At 34.8% G+C, this 16,712-nt stretch overlaps 1 protein-coding gene across 1 annotated transcript; it reads left to right on the top strand.

Moving 5' to 3' along the window:
- Positions 1–4,509: 4,509 nt before the first annotated feature.
- LOC147867613 (protein argonaute 16-like) lies at positions 4,510–14,293 on the top strand. The gene is made up of 22 exons (XM_087315398.1): positions 4,510–4,806; positions 5,737–5,957; positions 6,246–6,449; positions 7,121–7,254; positions 7,800–7,897; positions 8,175–8,272; positions 8,500–8,659; positions 9,264–9,380; positions 10,108–10,215; positions 10,359–10,421; positions 10,502–10,624; positions 10,902–11,070; positions 11,237–11,352; positions 11,429–11,566; positions 11,746–11,867; positions 11,968–12,051; positions 12,238–12,301; positions 12,413–12,542; positions 12,633–12,706; positions 12,872–12,966; positions 13,080–13,111; positions 13,844–14,293. Exons 1-22 carry the CDS (start codon positions 4,525–4,527, stop codon positions 14,020–14,022), a joined length of 2,811 nt encoding a protein of 936 aa, XP_087171524.1. The 5' UTR covers positions 4,510–4,524; the 3' UTR covers positions 14,023–14,293.
- Positions 14,294–16,712: the final 2,419 nt, after the last annotated feature.

Below are 16,712 nucleotides of genomic sequence, written 5' to 3'. Positions count from 1 at the left end.
TAGCTATGAGATATCCATTTGATATGCATTTATTTATAAAAACACAAAAACTATATAAATTTCACTAAATCAACTTATATGTAAATCTATTGTTGTGATTACATGTATGACTAACTAACATATTGTTGTATTCAAGGATACCAAATTCCAATATTATTTGGATTATTGATATACATATCATATAAGTTGAATGTATGTCATTAATAATCTTATTCAATCATCTAAAATCTATGTGTAAATAATTCTAATGTAGTTATCCAAATTCCGATAATTGTGATATTTTAATTTTTGGACATTAATAAAATTCGCCATGATAATGCGGTACATGTGAGAAGAGAAAGGTAGGCTTTGGATTCTAATCCAAGTGATCACTACAAGATAATTAGAACCATAGTACGTAAAATTCGTGTTCGTCTAGTATAACATTCGTTTTCCTACGTTGGAAAACGAATGCGAATGTTATCCAAACATTCTTGTGTTTTTTTTTTTTGTTTTTTTCCCATTTTTTTTATGTTTTTTTTTTCATTTTTAGGCTTATCTACCTCATAATAAATAGTTAATCCAAAAGTATGATATTTATCATTCTTTGAGGGTGTTTTTCTTTCGCGAATGATTGAATCATTCGCGAATGCGAATGCGCGTATGGTACGTATGGTTCATACTATGATTAGAACAACAACAATAAGTCTTATAAGGTGAACTTCAATCGTTGCTGATTAAGGGGTCAATGGTTTGAAACCTCTTAAGCAATTGGGAGAGGAAAGTAAGTAGAGTTAAATGAAGATGGGGAAGAGTACAAACAACTTACATTTTGCTAAAGTCAGATGCTCATGCGAAAGTTAATGATATTGTGCATTTCACATTATGTTAGGAAAAAACATTAGTGCAATTTAGAATGAGATAGATATTGAAATTTATATTAGGACCAAGGTAACTCATTCGTATGGCTCTCCACTAGCAAAACCTTTTGTTTCCCATGTCATACAAATAAATTCTTTCATGTACGCCGCACATACCACTTGTTGTACACGACGAGTCAACACGAAGGAAGTGGTCGGTATGGCTCTCCACAAGCAAAACCTTTTGTTTCCCATGGATCATACAAATCAATTCTTTCATGTACGCCACACATACCACTTGTTGTACACGACGAGTCAACACGAAGGAAGTGGTCGGTAAGGTTGCCCATAAGAAAACATGTTCATGTCCACGTGGAAACTCTGGAAATGCTCTCTTCATGTGCACCCAAGGGGATGACCCGTCTCCCACTACTCGTTTGTTTATACTCGATGCAAGTTGGAACCGTGGGATTTATTTATTTCTTCATTGTCCACTATTTCATTTTCCGCACCGACTTCGAGTAAAAACTGTGTTAGCTTTGAGTTTAATATGGACACACATTTTTCAATGACACTGTCATAACCCATTGTCATAGGAAGCACTCGTAGCTAAAGCCTAATATATTGGATGCTTAGAATGAAAAAATCATGTTCATTCTACTTAAAATGCATGCATCAATTTTGTGGCATTTTTAACTTCATGTATATTGTGGTGTACTTTTGTGCCTTTGTGCCACCTTTTTAGCAAGCGTTCATGCATGTATGCATGCATTGGTTGGTATCCAAACCACCGAATTTGGTATCTCTATATCAACTATAAATTAAGCATGAAGTAATGAGCAAGACAAACTAGTTTGGGTCCTCTCTATGTGTATTTTCTAATTTCTAGTTTTTAGTTTATAGCTATTCAAGCTATTATATGTATAGCAAACATAGACATGGCCTCAAAACCTAAACTGATGTACATCCATTCAACATGTAAATGAGTGTAGATCATTATAGAACGAAATATCAACCCTCTATTATGTCTGAAATGTAAACTGGTCCACGTTTATATGATATAAATAACCATCTACATCAATTAGAAAAACCTATACCAACTTACATACTACAACAGTAATAATAATGCAATCTGATGTAGTTTATCATGAAATCCCTTTGACATTTTTTGAGTCATTAAAGGATTAATCTAAAACATCTTTCATCTCCTTTGTGTGTTAAACAAGTATTCTAAAACATTATCCTGTGCATTCATATCCACCAAACCAATATATTAACGATCGAATGCATGATTTGTGTATTTAGGAATGAAATTTTAGCTTTGTTAAATAAATCTAACGAAAGTCAAATGAATATTTATGCTTTATATGAATTGAAACCTATATTCAAATCAATATTGAGCTTTAGAGTTTGCCTCTGTCAAAATCAGCGATGAAACAAAAAATGTTCAATATTGTCATGTCTTTTGTGCGTGGAATATAACCAAAAGATTTCATTTATATTAAATCATATTAGAGGGATCCTTACATGCATATAAACATAGTGTTAAGAAAGAAAACGATGAAACCATGTGATTTATTCAAGTTTTTGTGTGTGGGTGTATACATACATCCATTACAAGCCACATAATACGAAGATAACATTGACTTTGTCAATGGATGATGGGAAGCACTGGGAACTATATGATGGAGATGACAAGCTTAATTCATGGACATAACAAGTACATCATCATGCCCTTTCTAGAGGGCAAGCTCATTCAACAAAGGAAACCACAGTGAACATGGATGCCTTTTGTGTTTCTGAGTAGATCAATATACCAGTCAATTAAACTACATATGGTGAAGATGTTAATGAAATCCCAAATAAAACAAAAAATTGTTTGTACATTTGTTAAACCAAAAGGCTTCAATTGTGAACTCAAAATGCCAATATTGCATACTGAAAGCATTCCTTTGAACAATTTTATGTGCACCTCAAATTTCTACATTCATGAAGTATTTAGCCTCTAAATTTGAACAATTAACTTATTCCATAACTAAACAATAGAACCATCTATCTTCTCTAATGAGAATGACAAGGTTTGGCTTGGTAATTGTGGAAGATGATACGTTAGAGTCACTTAGGAAATGGATGGCCTTTTGAACAATCCAAAGTAGCATATGGCATGGATATGGATATATTTAGCCATCAATATTGGCATCATCTACTCCAAATTCCCCAATCCTAAGTTTGTGGTTGAGGAACCATGGAAAGCTCGGCCATTTGATATTCGGTGGTATTGAGTTTTAAATTTAGGATGACATCCTCATCTTCCATCTTGTTCAAAGGTGTTTCTTTGGCATGCAATGGTTAGTTGGTGATGGCTTTTACAACGAATGCATATATCAAAGAGGAAATCTTTTTCTTACATAGTGATTAAGGAAGACGACAGACATAGGTTTATTACGTGCCCATTTACTAAAGCCATTTGGGTTGTTATTATACCACAAAATTGGGCATCATTAATAGTGTTTTGTCACTCTTAAAATGGGTTTTCATTGATGGCATTAGAGCTCTACCCACTCTATCACATTAGGTGGAGTAGACTAGCTTGGGTATGGGGGAATGTGGTATAATTGGAAGTCGTGGAACTATTACATCGACGAGACGAGGTTTACATCACAGATTCTTTGTGCACGCTTGAAAGAATCATAAACTTAAGGATGGGGGGGATATATGGTATCATTCACAATCCAATCTATATATATATATATATATATATTCAATTCTAGAGAAATAAATATATTCTCAAACCTCAAATAATTTATGGTGTGGAATGGGGAGCAGTATCAATATTTATTGTTAGGAAGACTAATAATTATTAATAAACGTGAGTCCGATCGACCGGGTTTATTTCATCGAGAAGTACGGGGGACAGAGAGAGAGAAAGAGAGAGAGAGAGAGAGAGAGGGAGAGGGGGGGGGGATAAAAAAAACAGATCCTGATTTTCTATGGGTTTTTAAGCGCCGTCCTCGGGTGGGAACCCAGAAGCGCGGGAACACAAAAAGCAAAAGCAGAGAGACAAAGGCGCCAAACGCAAAACGCAAAAAAGCAAGTAAGAAAAAAACAGCCCCAAAAAGTTAAATGTATTTGGAAAAGAAGAAGACTGAGAATCACAAAATAAAATAAAGGGACTAGTTAACAATTATTAAGTATTATTTATTATTGAGATTAATGCTAATAATAATAATAGAATCAATAATAATAATAATAATAATAATAATAGAATTAATAAAAATATGTAATAATAGACAAGTGACAAATTTGCTTTCCATGCACACACGCTCTCTCTCTATCTCTCACTCTCTCTTTGTTTGTCTGTCTGTTTGTCTGTCTGTCTGCGTCTCCTGTCCCCATGTAATCCCTAACGGCCCTGCAGACATGATTCTTTTCCTGTTCATCTGCGCCATCGCCAATTTTATGCTCACTCGACGCTCTTTCGGAGTGTGCTTTTCGTACGCCAACATATACAGTATGTGTGTTTATGCGACTGCGGCGGCGTGCCTAAACCCTAAACCCTAAACCCTAAGACTCCTAAACTCCTAAACCCTAAACCCCCCCCCCCCCGCTTCACTTTCTGTCGTTGCCTAAATTCTCATCTCATCTCCATCTTCACCATCGCCATTCTCAAGCTCTCTCTCACACCATGGCTGATGAAGCTCCTCCTCCTCCTCCTGCTCCTCCCTCATCATCGTCTTCTGCAGATCAACCACCACCGCTGGATGTAGCCGCAACCTCCATACCTCCTCCTCCATCGCCGCTAACATCTCCTCCTCCTCCTCCTCCTCCTATAACCAGCGGACCTCTCTTCAAGCCCCCACTCCAAATGACTCGCCCTGCGCATGGCCGATCTGGAAAGCGTATCCAGCTTCTCTGTAACCATTTCGCTGTTGCCTTAACAGGAAACCAAGACTCCTTTCAGTATGATGTAAGTACTCTCTCTCTCCCCCCCTTTTCTTTTCCATTAATTCGTCAGCAGTTGCTTGCTGCGCTATACTACTGTTAATCCATCTCATTCCACCAAAACTCCTCTCCCATGTATGCATGCTAGTATCTCTGATCTTTCATGCAAGGCACTTGGTCTGTAATGGTATATACGCCGTAAATTCTAATGCTTTAGAAGCTATATTCTGGTAACAAAATTAGGTTTTTGTAATTCTGGGCCTATGTACTCGAACGACCATCCACGCTAAATTCTTTGCGGCCACTATAATATCTCTGTATATGCACATATATGGTGTCTGCTTCATCGTTTTCTTTCTCTGATTCTCGCAGTGGTTCTGCGTAGAACCAGAAGCAGTAAATCCATCAGCATCGTATTTGCAATGTTATTACAATTGCTTTTATCGAAGAAGCTCAGATTTTTCTTCGTTTTCTAATACAGAGAACGTGTCTGTGTTACCACGTCGGTTCTGAAGACAGTTGTCTACATATGATGTTAAGTTGTAGATATCCTTGTTTTAGCATTGTATTCTTTCTGCTACTCGTTTGGAGGACTTGTTTCCTTTCCTTCCTTTATCTTCTTCTTGTATTCTCTTCCTCCCGCTGCCAGTTTTTCCACTTATACCGCTTTCTTTTCTTGTTATTTTCTACATTTCTTCAACTTTATGTCCTGTTATCTGTGAACCACTGAACTACAGGCTCTGTTAGTAGATACCAGGCATCTGCGTACAAGTTTTCTTTCTCGTGCGTTGTTTTCTCCTGAAAATGATCACCATCCATAACATTACCAGACACAGCATTGCTACCACCGCCACCATCACCACCGCCAGTACTGTTACATCATCACTTGCCATCAGAACAGCCTTCATTATCACCATCTTTTGGGCATAACAACGTGTATTTGATTTCAACACAGGTTTCTATTTCTGAGCCTCTGAGTGGTCGAGATGATAATTCCTTATCTATCAAGAATGACCGCAGACTGGTCATCTCGAAGGTCTCAGAAGTATATGGGAAGGCCGAATTAGGAGGTAAGACGTTTGCTTATGACGGAGAGAAATGCCTCTACACCGTTGGACCCCTACCATTTCAGACACAGGAATTCAATGTTCTCGTTGAGGATTCTGCTTTTAACAAGTAAGTTTATGACTATCTCTCTACTGATATGGTTTAACTTTACAGTGGATCTTCATCTTGCTCCTTGATTTATCATAAATAACTTTGCTTAATCTCTCTTCCAATGTCTACCAATCCTCCGTACAGCAGGGTCATTTCTTTCCCTCCCTCTTAAGACAAGCATGTATGTCTTGATCAAGCATTAGGAGTCTTCAGTTATACTAATTAAATTTAAAATGCTCTCTTACCTTGAGTTTATATGAGTATATTTGCTGGTTTCTTATCCTCGTTAGTATATTTGATATACAGGGCTCCAGGGAGCTCTATTGGAGGTGATGTAGTGAAGAGGAGTCGGGTGTCTCCCAGAGGTAGAGAATTTAAAGTGAAAATTGAATATGTGGCAACCGTGAGGATGGGATCAATCATGGATTTACTGAGAGGCCAATCCAACAACAGAGCTAAAGATGCAGTTCGTGTTCTTGACATTGTCTTGCGCCATCATTCTGCATCAAAGTAATTATCAATTATACATTTCACCTGTTTATCCATGATCCTTTAGCTATATATAAATAATTCAGCCAAACATGTTTTTCATGAATTCCTGCATTCATCTTCTTTTATGTAGTCTTAGAAATCTTCTATAATTGTTCATTCGTGAAATATCTAATCTTATGCTCTTATAAATCCGTCTGCCACTCATGCATGAGTAAGAAGTGATATCGTGTGAATCTTGGAATAATGCACCCAGGAATTTTGCTGTTTGAACTTAATCCTGTATAATCATTCATACATGAACCTATTTATGTGCTGTACTAATCATTCCTTAAATTATTCATACATGGATCCAACTAATCCAATTGTATCCTCAATAATCCTTTCAACATTCTTGTGATGAATCTATATATGCGATCTTAATCGGTTAGTTATTTTTGAAGGAATGTAATAATGTCCTCTTTTAGTTTTGTAAAATCACTTATACATGAATCAAATTATCTCTTCATTCATTCAGTAATATAATGCACTCCAATGAACTTCTCTCAATTTGTTACCTGTCATACAGCTGATTGTATTCATATTAACACTGCATCATGAATGATAATCGTCACAACACAATCTATGTTTTCTTTCTCACAAGTGTACATATTTTGATGGGTGTCTACCCCCCCTTTTTCACTTTTTTGCAGAGGTTACATGCTCATAAATGACAACTATTTTAGCCCCGTGTTTGGTGTTGCTGATATTGGTGAGGGTGTACAGACATGCCAAGGATACCATGTCAGTATCCGCCCTTCACTTCAAGGGCTTTCTTTGAATCTAGGTGAGTAGCAGATTTTCCATTAGTTTCAGTACTTATCTGTACCATGTAATCGTCCATCAACATCAATATGAAATGCTGCTAAGGATCCACTTATTTGATTTTTAGCACTTGTAATTTGTACAAAATTCTGATGGTAATTGATAAAAAATTATTACGCTTGTTTGTTTTTGCTGCTTTTGATTCTTATAATGTAATGACTCACAAGATATGCTTATGCTGGTTTATCTGGTCAAAGCTCTACATAATGGTTTATGTCAAAGGCGTAGAACAATTGATGTGAAATCCGAAGTGCTTAATATATGAGCATGAACCCTATGAAATGTTTATTGATTTATATGAAGTGGTTATTATGATAACCAGCTTTTCTAATTTATGAAATGAAATGTTTTCTATGAATAGGAACGTTTTTCATATTGATGTGAAGCACATATCTGGAATCCTTACATAATAATATACATGATATTTTTATAGAGAAACCATATAACCTTTGTGATTGTGTAGTTTTTTTAAGCTCTCCGAATAAAACTTTGAATTCATGCATTCAGACACAGCCACAACAACAGTAATTAAGCCCTCAAGTGTCCTGGAGTTCATTAAGGATCGTTTTAATCCACAGAGTCCAAGCCAAACAGACTGGGATAAGGTACTACTTTATAATTAGTGTGCCTACTATGTTGTAACTCTATTTAATTAATCTTATCGTGCCACCATGTTACATTTAGTTTAAATCCTATCTGCATATAGTTATGACTGTGCATATACATATACACACAGTTACATATGTATATATATGTGTAAACCTATATATACATGTACATATGTATGTGTACAAACACAGACACACATGTATGCATCCATACATAAATGTGCGTGTGTGTGTGTCTATATATATAAGATTCTTACCATGTTATCTTTCTCAGGTTAAGAAGTATCTGAAAGGTGTAAAAGTTGTGACTCCACACACCAAAATGATACACAGAATAGTTGGGTTCAGCCCATGCAGTTGTGCAGAGCAAACGTAAGCTATCCTGAAGAACTATGTATAATTGTTTTTAAATACATTCCATAAACTTTGATACACATTCTGTTGCTGGCATTAATGATATTCTTTCTAAACCGTCCTTGCCATAAAAACATTGTTATGCAGACATCTTCCATGGTTTCATTTACACTGTAATGCTGAAGACCTATATATTATGCTTTCACATGTTATCAGTATTTTTAATGCTAATCCTAATAATGTAGATTCGTACGCAAAAAGTTGGATGAGAGTGGGAACCCAATGGAAACAGAGCTAACCATACAGGAGTACTATAAAATTCAATACAACTTGTCTATCAAGTATCCAGAGCTACCTTGCATTGCTGCAGGCAGGAAAAATAAGCCCACCTACATTCCTGTAGAGGTTTGCTATAATTCTTGAAATACATCTTTTTATATCCAGATGTAGACACACTTTTGTTGCTTACATATATAAAAATGATACATATGTACTGTGTGCATATGTGCATACATACCCATGCATACATACATCACATACATAAATACATGCATGCATACCCATACATCTTTTTATATCCAGATGTAGACACACTTTTGTTGCTTACATATATAAAAATGATACATATGTACTGTGTACATATATGCATACGCACCCATGCATACATCCATCACATACATACATCACATACATAAATACATGCATGCATACATACAAGTATGCATACATCATATACATACATACATTTATAAATGCATGTATATATATATACACACCCACATGCATGCTTGCACTGATGCATTATATATAAATTTATGTTCAGCCATAGATACACATACCCAGCTGCCGTCTTGATATAGAGGTTTATGTCTTGATGTATGTATGTAGACATACTTACATGCACGCGTAGAGCTTACTTTGGCTTTTCACGTATTTACTAATAGTTTTATATGGATTAACTGTTCATACCAGTTTGTCTTTTTCCATGTTTGCACTGTGAATATCACAGCTATGCCACATTGTGGAGGGACAGAGATATACAAAACCTCTCACCAGTAATCAAAGGCAGAGAATGATTGATCAGGCACGTCAACACCCAGACCAGAGACAAAGTGTATTGCGGAAGGTAAATAAATAGATTTTCTAAATTAATTTATGTACCAAGGGAAGACATTATAGACATTATAGCTATAATATCAATCGAAATTCCAAGTATGAAGCTATAGAAGATTACTAATATAGGTAAAAGCATATAAGTTTGATCTATAGTTGCTAGGAGGAAATAGGGTAGAGATTACTGGGACATTGTTGTTATAATTTTATTTGAAGATTATAATTTGTTGAGAATCAAGCTCAGCTAGTGTATATGTGTGCTTATGATGAAGATAAGCACAATGTGAGCACCCTTTATTGTAATCTGTTGAACTATCTAGTTACATGACGAACTAGATTGTGATATCTAGTTAGTTGTCAAGTGTAAATGTGGTCAAAGAGTATTAGTTATTATTATGACAGAGTCGTACTTCAGTGGATATCTATGAGTAGACTTGTGCCCCCCATTATGTTCAGTTTATGAACTTTATTTGATTAATATAGATTTTACTTCACCGCATAAGTTGTCAGTGCCCTAATGTATAATTAGTCATTTCTAGTTATTTTCTCTGATTCCTTCTCTTGGTCACACATCCACTCACACACAATAAGATTCCGCATAGTTCAACTCTACGAGAGTTAGATTCATTACATAATTGTAATATAGTTAATCCATGCCATAACACAAGCTGAACATGTTATTACAGAGGCGTAATTGTTATTTTAGTGTAATAAATCCTACCAACTTCTTTCTTTGATAGGCAATGGAAATGAGTGATTATGGATCAAATCCACTGTTACGTGCTTTCAACCTCAAAATAGATCCACAAATGAAAAATATTTCAGGCAGGATCTTGGATACACCAGCTGTAAGTAACATGCTTGGGCTTTATTCATCAATAAACTAAATGCTTCATTATATCAACTTACTGAATGCCTTTTGATAATTGAGGATGAGAATCCGTATGAATGTTCAAAGTTTCTTTTCTAACATCAGAATTAATGGTTTTAGTTGATGTTCGGAAAAGGAGTTGAAGAGACCCCACGTGCAGGAAGGTGGAACTTCAACACTAAGGTGAACCTACTTGGTCTTACATGATACAAACCACTTTTTGTATTTTAAATGCTGGTACTTATACGTTTATATTCAATCAGGTAGTGGCTGCTCCAGGAGAGATTGGGTCATGGGTAGTGCTTAATTTCAACTCAAGGATGCCTCAACATGCTGTAGAACGAATAGCACAAGATCTTGCAAGAGTTTGCAGTACCAAAGGAATGGTAAACTTTGCAGATTTTGGTTACTGGACTTCTTAATAAATTTTGAGATTTTGATTATGGGACTTCTTAATAAGTTGGAGATTTTTATGTGATCATAAAAATTTTCATGTTTAAGTGAATCAACTTCTATTGCTGTAGTGCTTAACGTTTTAGGTTATAAGATTTACTTTTGATGCTATATGCACTTCTTCATCGTAGATTGGAAAATTCACTACTACTGTTGTAATTCCATTGTCCATATTTGATGTTTTAATGGAAGTCTTCATTTTAATTGCAGACAATGCCATTCCCTGAGTTTATTGTTCAAGAGTCACATCAACATGCCTATCTGCCACCAACGCAAAGAGTGCAGAGAGCAATTGAAGAAGTAAAGGGGAAATTACGTAAACGTCCACCTGATTTCATGTTATGCATACTTCCAGTGCGGAAGACTAGTGATGTTTATGGTATATAACTGCCATTGTTAGATATATAATCTCCTAGTTTATGTTTCAGCTAGTAAAGATCTAGTGTGAGCTGAGCTTTTGCTATATTTGAAGAATCTGAATAGTCAATCATATTTTATAAAATGCAGATGCAGTCTGAGTTTTTTCATCTTTTTGTGTCTTTTAGGACCACTGAAGAAGTTAGTTCAGACCAAGCTTAATATCATCACACAATGCATTTCACCCCCAAGTCAAGTTAAAGATCAGTATTTAACTAATGTTGCATTGAAGATTAATGCGAAGGTGAGGAAAATTCCATAATGTTTGAAGCATTTACTCATTTTTCATATGCTCTTACAATGACTTTCATGAATCACAGATGGGAGGAACGAACTCCTTCTTGGCAATGGAGTATCATTTAAAGCTACCCAAAATTTCTCGTGTTCCGACTATAATCTTTGGGATGGATGTTTCACATGGGAATGTGGGGTTTTCAGATTTGCCCTCGATAGCTGCTGTACAAGACTCCTTAACCTCACTTGAATTTTCATGATCCCAAAGATTTAGTCCTTAATCAGTGATTATATGCTTGGAGTTTACATGAAAGTTTGCATCTAGAAAATTGCCAAATGCATTTGAGTATGTAAGTGCATTAAGGTCAATCTTATTGTAAGTTGAATTATTTGTTTTACATAGGTTGTTGCATCTAGAGAATGGCCAAATATATCGAAGTATGGTGTACGATTGAGAGCGCAACCAAGGAAAGTAGAAATGATTTCGGGGTTGTATGAAGAGTCTGGTTCAGGAGGCATGGTTGCGTAAGATACTTTTACTCTGTAGTATATTCATAGCTCCACTACATGTTTGCAAGCTATGTTTTATATGGGTCTAATAGCTCTTTTGAAAATAACTTCATAGAGAATTGCTCAAAGATTTTTATCGAACCTGTAAGCCAATGCCAGGAGTATCAGAAAGAAGGCCTATGCAAGTCATTATTTTCAGGTAAATAGCATATACAGGGAAAAGTGGAGGTGTATAAGTTTGGATTCTATGGAATTCTCGCAGAAATGAAGACTTAATTATATATGTGCATTTTTGCATATACTTCGAAATAAATTCGTTGACACAAATGTAGATCTGTAACATTGTAGGATATGCTTTGGATTTCATTAATTTGTTGATATGTAGGGATGGAGTTTCGGAGTCACAGTTTGAGCAGGTTCTTAGGGATGAATACCTGGCTTTCAAGAAGGTTAAAATAATTTATTGTTTGCACGAAGAAAAAAGAGCTTATGATGTGCTATCTAGTTTTTATTATTTGGAATTGGATTTGAGTCTCGTTTAATGGCATTGCATTGTATAGGCTTTTAATCACATTGACAAAAGTGGGGATTATAATCCCAAAATCACTTTCATTGTGGTGCAAAAGAGGCACCACACGCGGTTTTTCAATGTAGGTCCTAAACAGCATCCGAGTGGGAATGTTGCCCCAGGTAATCTGTACTAATTATGTCAATAATATTCCTTCTGAAAACCTATTTGGTTAACGGGAAAATGAATACATAATTTGTTTCTTATTTCAGGAACTATTGTGGATGAACATCTGTGCCACCCAAAAGATTATGATTTTTATCTGTGTGCTCATGCTGGCATAATTGTAAGTTCTATTTAATCTTCTTCCATAGAGCCTATATATTGGCTAATTGTGCTATTGCTGAATCGTGTGATGGATTGCATTGAGCTGAATACATGGCTTGTTTGTATACAAATGAGTTGCTTTTATTTTTCTGAATATTTATGAATCACATGATTGAAATTTCAGGGCACAACAAGGCCAACACATTATCATGTGTTGGTGGATGAAAACAACTTCTCTGTTGATGAACTGCAGAACCTTACACATAGTCTATGTTATACGTGAGTATAAATTAACCTGAATTAGTTATCGCAGCGTTCATTTTTTTTGTTGAATATATGAGCTTTACTGTGGTTGTTCACTGTTTGTATGCTACAATCTGTTTGCTTATTAGGTATGCTCGCAGTACGACAGCTGTATCAACTGGTCAGTAAATAATTCTTTCTAGTTCTTTTAAAGCAATATAGTATACAATGCCCACATTTGTGTCTATAAACATACAAGAATGTATAATATGCTTATGTTTATGGTGTATATGCATATATACATGCATGCAATGGGATGTTATTGAGTGTATTGTCTTCTCTGCAGTTAAAATACTGTTATAAATAAATGTTAATGAGGACGTCCTAATTGTTTTAATTTATTTATTCATAAAACAAAATTACAGGGTATATACTGCATAGCATCTGGCAGAAGTATTGAGGACGTGCTTATTGTTAAAATACTGTTATAAATAAACATGAACGAGGATGGGCTTATTGTTTCAATTTATACATAAAACAAAATCACAGGATATGTACTACATAACATCTGCCAGATTGCAGACATTCTTATTTGCAGTTAAAATACTGTTATAAATAAATGTTAATGAGGACGTGCTTATTGTTTCAATTTATACTACATTCATTAGGTCCACACACAACAAATCACTGTTATAGATTGTGATGTGCTAGTATTCATGTACAATTAAATACAGGCATGACGTGTGCATTTATATGTGCATGTGCACGTGTATACATCCGTCCATACATACATGTGGAATTGTGCTTTATACAACCAAACATGAATGAAATATATAAACATGTAGTTTATACATCATCGTGAAATACTGGGACATGTTACAAAAATAAATTAATATTTCTTTTCTATCTGTAGTGGCACCTGTGGCTTATGCTCACCTGGCAGCTGCACATGGTCGAAACTTTCTTGATTCTTGTGATGATAGTGGATCGGATACTTCATCTATGCAGACAAGGAGTTCTGATCAGCACTCAATCCCCATCAACTTTGCGTCCTTGCATCCAGATATGCAAGAGAAAATGTTCTTCTGTTAAACCCTTATTTCCTCAAATCTTCTTATTGATTGATTGATCGCCAACGGCTGGGATACTAAATTGGGCACCTTACTGTAGTTTTTTTATCAAGTTGCGTTTACCCTATTCAGATCAAAAGAGGGATTATAGATGGATAGAATCGGATAGAACAGGTTCGCCATCTGAACCCTTGTTTGATTCCCTTGTAATCTGAACTCTTTTTGACTGAGTAACTAATAGAGAGAATCCATCTCCGTAATGCAGGAGATCAATACTAAAAGTCAAAAAACATGACTTTTTATCTACATTTAATGTGTAGTGGAAATTTTAAATACAATTTTGAAGTTTTTTATTGCAGTGCTGCCTTCTGGGGTGGGGGAATATTTCACATTAATGTGGGTACGTTAACTATAAAATGTGGTTCAAAGTGTGCAACCATAGGACACTGCCCGTGGGGGAAAGCTAATATTCAATCTTACTGCAGAATCAGTTTTTCTGGAGACTCAAAACAATTTTATGTATTTCATTTTGAAGAGTCTAATGTACATAATGGGGAAAAAATGCATGGTGGGTGATCAAATAATCTTTGCATTTTTTCCAAAGTTTTTATTGGTGCCCCTTGAGTTACAAGGAATGTTTTGATGATATACATTAGCTTGCACAAATAGCATGTGGGATTGTCTGTTATGTATATATGACTAAACTGCTCTGGGTGCATCTGTCATGTACTGTATGGGGTTCTAAAATAACGTCCGCCGAAAATGATCGACTACCTATGGCGAATATTTTAATAATTTGTTGTGAATGTTAAGATTTTATCTCTTTGGCCAGTGCTGGATTTACTTATTAATACTAGACATGATTGGAGAATTGGTAAGTCCTTGTGAGTAATATGTGAAATTTGATTTGGACAATGGAGTTTTGTACTTGTATGGATGGACGAAATTTCCAATTGCTCTTTCAAATATCAGCAACTATGTTGCTTCTTATATTTTGTATCCAAGTTTGAGATTTTGTTTTTTTTTGTTTTTGTTCCCAAAAATAATTTTGAGAGTTCTATTTAAAGAATAATTTCCATATCTTTTAGGAAACCGTCTACCTTTTATAAATCATGACAGAAAAAAATACAAGACAAATAAATTATGAGTACAATCCATCCATAAAGTTTGGAACAATTTTTTTTTGGTGAAGTTGACAAACGTAGAAATTCTATGGGTATGATCGTGATTCCATTTTGTATCAAAATTTGAGTATTGATGTTTGGAAGTCTGTTTAAGGTAGACGGTTTCTTAAAATGTATGAAAAATATTCTTTAAACAGACTTGCAAACATCAATAAAACTCTCAAATTTTCATACAAATGGAATCACGAACATACCCATAGAATTTCTAGGTTTGTCAACTTTTATAAATTATGAGAGATGGAAAAAATTACAAGACAAGTAAATTTTATGAGTACAATCCATCCATAAAGTTTGGAACAAAAGTTTTTCGGTGAAGTTGACAAACCTAGAAATTCTGTGTTTATGCTCATGGTTCCATTAGAAGCCATGGATATACATATGTAGGATGGTGAGTGTAAAGAACTTCTAATTTATATTGGGTTATTTTTTGTGTTTAATATAATCAAAGTTTATTGATACGTTTACATTAATAATTCAGCCCTAGATTGTTGAAAGAACTGGATGCTAGAATTCCACACTATCCATTATTATGTTGTTATCATTAAGTCCTTCTAAATGAAGACATATATAGTTTTTTGTATTATTATACAATTTCCTTTGATTATCATGATGTTGGTGCTAGTTCCTATTATCAATAAAAAATAGTGTTCGCTTTTGAAACATGGTAGCAACATTATGAAGGAAAATACTTATGAATAAAATTGTATAAAAAACTTAGGTACTTTCCCATCAACGATAGCTTTATTTTGTGGTTAAGGTGCAGACATTATGTATGATTAGCATGTTCCCAATATTACGGTTTCAGTCATGTTACATAACACATTTAATTACCTTATTGCACTTGTTTTTGCTCTTGATATAACCAGCCGATTAGTGCACATTTTATTACCTTATTGCATTTTGTTTCAGTGCTTGATAGGATTAGTGTGAAATAGGTCTTTTGAAATGGAAACTTATATCCTTAGTCTTGACCATGACCGTCACAAATTAATATTACTACTCCCTATCTATCTATACCCAATGCCCTCTAGTTGTAATTTTATTTCCCTAGTTGTAATGTTGTATTTTGTTTTGATCCATTAATGTAGAAATCTCCCGTTCTTCATTTAAGTAGTTTTTAAACACTTGGAAAAGTTTGAAATACCATAATTAGAGCATTGTTTTCATAATATATTTTCCACATTACTTTCATTGCCTATTCCCCCATTAGTCACACAAATAAAATTGACAAATGCTACTTAAACAATTGTAATGATAATAAGATGCTTGAGAATAGCAATGGGCCCGGTTCGGTTTCTTGGCCTTGAAACCAAACCAAACCATTTATTAATAAAAAAAACCAAACCAAACTGTTTTAAAATTTATGAAGCCATTTAAACCGAACCGTTTAGTGCCGAATCGTTAAACCAAACCGTTTTTAGCATAGGAGACACCAAACCGTTTATGAAAAATTTAAAACCAAACCAAACCAAACCATTTTTTATTGATATTAATCATTATACTTATTATAAATTTGTGTGAGAAAATC

Source organism: Azolla caroliniana, unplaced genomic scaffold (assembly GCF_043228905.1).
Source record: "Azolla caroliniana isolate FFs.n. ecotype wild unplaced genomic scaffold, voAzoCaro1.0.p SCAF_2, whole genome shotgun sequence".
NCBI lineage: Eukaryota > Viridiplantae > Streptophyta > Polypodiopsida > Salviniales > Salviniaceae > Azolla > Azolla caroliniana.
This window is presented reverse-complemented; position numbering and strand designations above follow the sequence as displayed.

Bases quoted from the DNA above. Each gene is read 5' to 3' on its own strand.
- LOC147867613 (XM_087315398.1), top strand. From the start codon at position 4,525: ATGGCTGATGAAGCTCCTCCTCCTCCTCCTGCTCCTCCCTCATCATCG. The intron at 4,807-5,736 runs GTAAGTACTCTC...ATTTCAACACAG, and splicing joins AAGACTCCTTTCAGTATGAT to GTTTCTATTTCTGAGCCTCT. The intron at 12,543-12,632 runs GTAATCTGTACT...TTCTTATTTCAG, and splicing joins GAGTGGGAATGTTGCCCCAG to GAACTATTGTGGATGAACAT.